The sequence below is a fragment of the Poecilia latipinna genome, unplaced genomic scaffold (assembly GCF_001443285.1).
Source record: "Poecilia latipinna isolate Pla-1442-1.1 unplaced genomic scaffold, P_latipinna-1.0 Scaffold304, whole genome shotgun sequence".
NCBI classification, from domain to species: domain Eukaryota; kingdom Metazoa; phylum Chordata; class Actinopteri; order Cyprinodontiformes; family Poeciliidae; genus Poecilia; species Poecilia latipinna.
The window spans coordinates 28794-34310 of record NW_015112920.1 but is presented as its reverse complement, the minus strand read 5'-3'; the positions used below and the strand labels follow the sequence as shown (position 1 = coordinate 34310).

At 40.4% G+C, this 5517-nt stretch overlaps 1 protein-coding gene across 1 annotated transcript; it reads left to right on the top strand.

Annotated features, from left to right (window-relative positions):
* Nucleotides 1-352: 352 nt before the first annotated feature.
* On the top strand, nucleotides 353-2421 carry pnrc2 (proline-rich nuclear receptor coactivator 2). The gene is made up of 3 exons (XM_015034553.1): nucleotides 353-553; nucleotides 1032-1244; nucleotides 1632-2421. The coding sequence occupies exon 3, from the start codon at nucleotides 1652-1654 to the stop codon at nucleotides 2117-2119; it is 468 nt and encodes a 155-aa protein (XP_014890039.1). The 5' UTR covers nucleotides 353-553; nucleotides 1032-1244; nucleotides 1632-1651; the 3' UTR covers nucleotides 2120-2421.
* Nucleotides 2422-5517: the final 3096 nt, after the last annotated feature.

The window sequence follows — 5517 nt, the reverse complement described above, 5'->3', positions numbered from 1 at the left end:
TGTATTTATCTTGTTTGTTGACGCCATTAAGCATAGGTTCATATAAAGACACTGCATACACGTAGTAGTGTTTTATGCGTCAACGGGGTCTTTTTTAACCAAACTTAGTATGAAATATGTGAAATTTTTGAGGTGAAAACAGCTGCTCAGTGTTGTTTTTCCGACTTCTCAGGAAATACCCGAAAACAGCCCCAACAAAGGAAGGGGGAGGAGGATTAGCGATTGACGTCAGCGCTCTGGCAACAGGCTCGTATGCGTCTGCTCCTCTGGTCGCCGATTGGTCGTTCGCCTCGCAGGCGAGACACGATTGGTCAGAACTGTTAGCGCAACGAATACATATTTGTGCTACAGATTCCATTTTGTTGCAGTTCAGTGTCGGGAGGGAGAAGTGGCGTATTTACGGCCACTGGTAACAACATATAAGCCTCGAGAGTGACAGATTTGTAGGAAATATAGCTTTGCTGTTCTTCCTACAGTATCTGCCGAAGGATATCCGAGGCTACCTATATTTTTTTTCGACGAAAGGCTTCAACAACAAAGCCTGAGGAAGTCGGTAAGCGAAGCAGCTTTGTATGCGGTCGCCATGTTGAGTTCAGTTTCTTTGTTTTGGTTGGGTGCCAGACTGACTCACGTAGATGTTTAATGAATTAGATTTTTAGAAAATGTTTGTAATTATGAGTTAATTACAACATAATGAGGAATGAAATTTGACTAGATGTTTTAGATAAAAATGTCCTTGCATAAAAATTGTTTTCAATTAATTCTGAAATAATTAAGCAATGAATTAATTTAGTTTTGTTATGTAACCTTTTTAAAAATTACGCAATTTTTAATTTAATCTTATGTTATCTAAAATGAGAGGGTTAACGGTGTTCGGGCTGCAGTCTGTTGATGACGCACTTTGCAAAACAGTCGAACAACAAGTAATGAATGCTTTGTTACATAATCTGATGTGCAGTTGAACCGTTATTACGTGCACTTTTGTTTCTCTGCACATTCAAAACACATTTCTGTGCCGTTTTATTTTACAGGCAGTCGACTTCTTGGAGCATCGTGCGCCGAGAATTGATGTTCAGCTCGGCTTCACGGCAAAACAACGATCATTGGCACATGAAAACCTCAGACCTTGCTGGACACACAAGTGCAGCGAGAAGTAGACAGAGAACTACTTCGAGGACCTGGGGACCGATCGGCGGTGAAAGATTAAAGCAGGATCTCATCGTCTTCAGCCTGACAACAAAGAGGTGAGCTGGAGCTGTTTTGCTTCTGTGAGTGGGGGAGGGGCGCAGCTCTCTGGTGTTGCTGCACGTAGGCGCTTGTTTTTCTTCAACAGGGCTGAGTCCATTCGTCCCTTTGCCAATTTTTACCCCCTATTTCTACTCAATTGTCACAGAATAAAAGCGTGTATCAGATGTTATCATGCATTCTGTGATCAAAACAAAAACAGAAAAATAACATGTAATAGTTTTTGTTCATTTAAATTGGAGACCAGAAGTTGCGAAATATGGTGCTTGCAGTGTGGTTATTGTACAAGTAAATGTAGGTAAATGAAGCTGAGATTTACTCACAAGTCAATAGCAAAGCATTTTCACAACTGTGCACCCAAATGACGTTATGATCTCCTCCTCTAGGTGACAGGTAGTACAGAAACATGGGAGGTGGAGAGAGGTACAACATTCCAATTTCCCACCCTGAACGCCCCAAGAAGAGCCACCAGCTCGGCAAGGCCAAGCAGAGGAGCCGTGACCAGAGCGGAGCAGTAGTGGCATCCGTGGGAGGGGCGGCGGGCCTTCACCATCACGGTCACCGCCGGAGTGACAAGGGCACCACCTACCACAGGTCTCCGGAGGCATGGCAGGCCGCGTCTGTGGAGAAGAATGCTTCTGTCCGTTTCGCCACCACCTACGATCAAAACTGGGAGGGCGCAGTGTCTCACCTTAATACGCTGCTAGCAACTCAGGGCAGCCCGAGTTATGCAGGGCCTAAGTTCAGTGAGCCGCCCTCGCCCAGCGTGTTGCCCAAACCTCCCAGTCATTGGGTGTCTTTCCCTATGGGATCCTGTGACCACAGAGAGATAATGGCCTTCCAGCTAAAGAGCCTCCTGAAAGTGCAGGCTTGAGATAGAAACCTCCACCTCATTTATAGCCAGCCAATTTACTGCGACTCTGTTTAGGCACCCGCTTTCCAGGAACACCCCGTGGTTGTAATAGATTTCTCATTTTTGGCTTAAATCCTCTCAAAGTTGGGCATTTGCAACTGTTTCAGAGTTTTCTAACTGTTTTAAAGATATTACAGCCATGTGGCCTTGCTGGTTGGCCCTGCCTTTAGTGGAGTCAGTTTCTGTAACTGATGACTGGATCCTTTTTTTTTTTTAAAAAAAACTTCTGTTTTGTTTTGTTCTTTTTAGTGTTGGCTGTTAAAGCAGATTGAGTGTCCTTTTCCCAACATAGGGGTTGTATTGTAGGTCAGGTAAATTCCAACACTTATACGGTCCATTTCTGTGGACAGACTCTTGTTCTCTTTTTCATTCGTTTTGAGGTTGAACCTTTGGAGTGAGCTCCGAAGCTTCAGGTGCTAAAGTAAGTTCACATTTGTAGCACTTGTTTTTGTTTTTTCCTTTTAAATCGCCCCATTTTATTTTCCTAGATATTACTTTCCTTGTTTGGAATGAAAAAGGCACTCAACTGCAGTTCTGCAGGGAAAAAAAAGCTGTTTTATTTGACATGAGCTAGTAGCTATGTACAGGACAAGCTGAAAGACTGACCTCAAAGGGTAATAAGAGACCATGGCACACAGGCCTTGGACAACCAACTCCTGTATCCTTTTTTATTGCGCTGTGCGCACATGCACTATAGGAGTTGAGTGTGTCCAAAGCCTGCTACACTCTATCAAAGCATTATTTTGTACAAGTCCTTTTGTTGCGATTGAAAGCGCTGTGTGTAACCAAAGCAATGTTATTTGCTGCATATTTTTCACACCGTCTGTGTGGTTAATAACTTCCACTCTCTTGCCTCTGTGGTGAGCGGACATTTCCTTACTGTTCATCTCTACAATCAGTACTGTTACTACCCTTCAGTAGTCTGTCTCTTCAGCACGGCGGTGCGGCCTTAGCGTGCGGAAGGGGGCCACGCTCGCGTGTCCCTGCTAGCTGCACCCGTTTGTGCCGAAGCGAGAGAGAACGAAGGAGCTCTTTCTTTAGGGACGTGTGTGGCCCAAGGGTCTCTGCGTGAGACAGAAGGCTGGTGTTTGTTTACAAGTTCTGTCTCTTATTGACCACCTGATTATCGGCACCCTTGTTGCCTGTTGCCGCTGCCTGATGTTTACCCTCTTGCACTGTAATCAGACTTACCCTTAAAACGGCAGGTTGGGATGCTAGATGGAAATGCAATGGACTATCTCTATGAATTCTCTATTTTATGATTTTTGGTCCTTCGTTAAGGCTCTTTTGTGTTTTTTTTTTTCTTTTTTTTTCTTTTCTTTTCCCTTTGCAGAGTTGAAGCTGTTTATGGCCAGCATAGAAAATAACAAAACAAAGAGATTGTGAATTGTGTTCAGGAGCCATGTATATAATGAAATGTATAAAGTTCTTGTAGCATATGTACATTTACAGGCCATGTTTGATGCCTGTCTGACAAAAGTATTTTTAGTAATAACACTGAATGTATAAGACATGCTAAGGACGTGTCTTAACTTCAATACTGAAGAATATTTTTGTTAAAAAAAACGTAAAAAACTCCCTTCATGCCTATAGCATTTAACCGTACCCAGCACTGTTATCTTTACGGAGATCTTGCACATGTTTTTTATTCTTTTGTATTACACAGTGTAGGGTGAAAGATGCTTAGTGCAAATTATATAAAACAATATTTAAAAAAAATAGCGATTGGATTAAAGGAGACTTGCTTATTTATGGATTTAAAGTTTCAATCTATTTGCATTTTGTAAGCTCGACACTCAGTTGACAAATGTGCCTAAGTTTAACCCCTGTTTTATCTGCTAACTATCACCAACTGTTGCTGTTTTTAGCTTTCAGGTGATCTTCCGCCATCTGAAAGTTAAACTTGGCTCAGTTCTTTTATTTACAGAATTTTGTTCAATTTTCAAATTCCTCCCCGCTTTTCTTTTGGTCACATGACATAGCAAAGTCTCCTTACTCTAAATTGTGAAACACGGAAACAATTGGCCGCTAATTTCTCCCTTGGATAAGTCACCAAGTATTTTGAGACATGCCCTTATTAAGATTGGTTTTAATTGGTGTTAAAAATGTGAAAGAATGCACTTTTAAACTGACATCAAAGTAAAAAAAAAAAGAAAAAAAGAAAATAAATCCCTTCCCTCCCCCCATGTTTGTCTCTCCTTTTTCTGTTTTCTCCTATTTTCCAAGTTTTTACTTATTTACTTAATATTTATTACAATTTTTTTTTTTAGAAAATTACACCCAAAGTTGTTGAAAAAGGTATACCATTTATTATAACGAAACAAAAAAAAATAACTTTTTGGCACTGTTATATACAGCACTGTTATTGTTTTCGCATCAGATGCTGGATTCACACATATCAAAAACTGTCCAGGTAGTTTATAAGAGCAGGGGATGAGAATGCAACCGGCAGTAGTACAATAAATAATATCTAGTGCAAAGTGTTGAAGAGGAAATTTGCGAGCAAAAAGAAGAGAAGGAAGATTTTTCTGAGGGATCCAGATAAGATAAGATGGACCTTTTTATCCTAAAGGAAATTTATCTTGGATACAGACTGCTGCATGCTACAAAATCATGATCGTCATATTACATTCACAAATAAAACCATTTCTGTAATATTATATGAGATATAAATACAGAGTCTCAGTACACCACATTATAAACACAGCAGACACATTGCACTGTAACATTTCAAGGTATTTCCGTTCCATGGGTGCTACAGAAGGTGACTGGACTTCTCGTCACGTGTCTCTTGAAAAACTGATATAATTCAGCAAGTGGAACTGTCCTTGATGACGGAGAACCTACACCCTCCCTGTCCTTAAGAACTAATGTGATATTGCAAAGTGCCATTAAAAGGCCTTTTAGATGTTTTAGTGCTTTTATAAATTCAAACGTCAAAAGTTGTCACATCAAAGTCCAGATCTACGCCTTATTGAAACTTTGGGTCTGGAGATAAAAACCACCTTTTAATTCCGAAGGGATCTGACAGAGATAGGAATATTTCAATCTCCAGATGTGCCTGCCTGATCCACTCAGGCTTATTGTTGTGATTGCAATAGAACATATACCATACTAAAAAAAAATTAGTTTTTTTTTGTACTGCATTACTCGTTTCTTTACTTGTTATTTTTTTTAATGCTTGTTTGACATATTGTTAAATATGTATTCCAGAAATTCCTATTGTGTTTTGAATTTGAGGGCAATGTTCATGGATTTCAGATCACTTGATTTGTTATGTCAATCTACAACAATAAGCCTGAGTGGATCAGGCAGGCACATCTGGAGATTGAAATATTCCTATCTCTGTCAGATCCCTT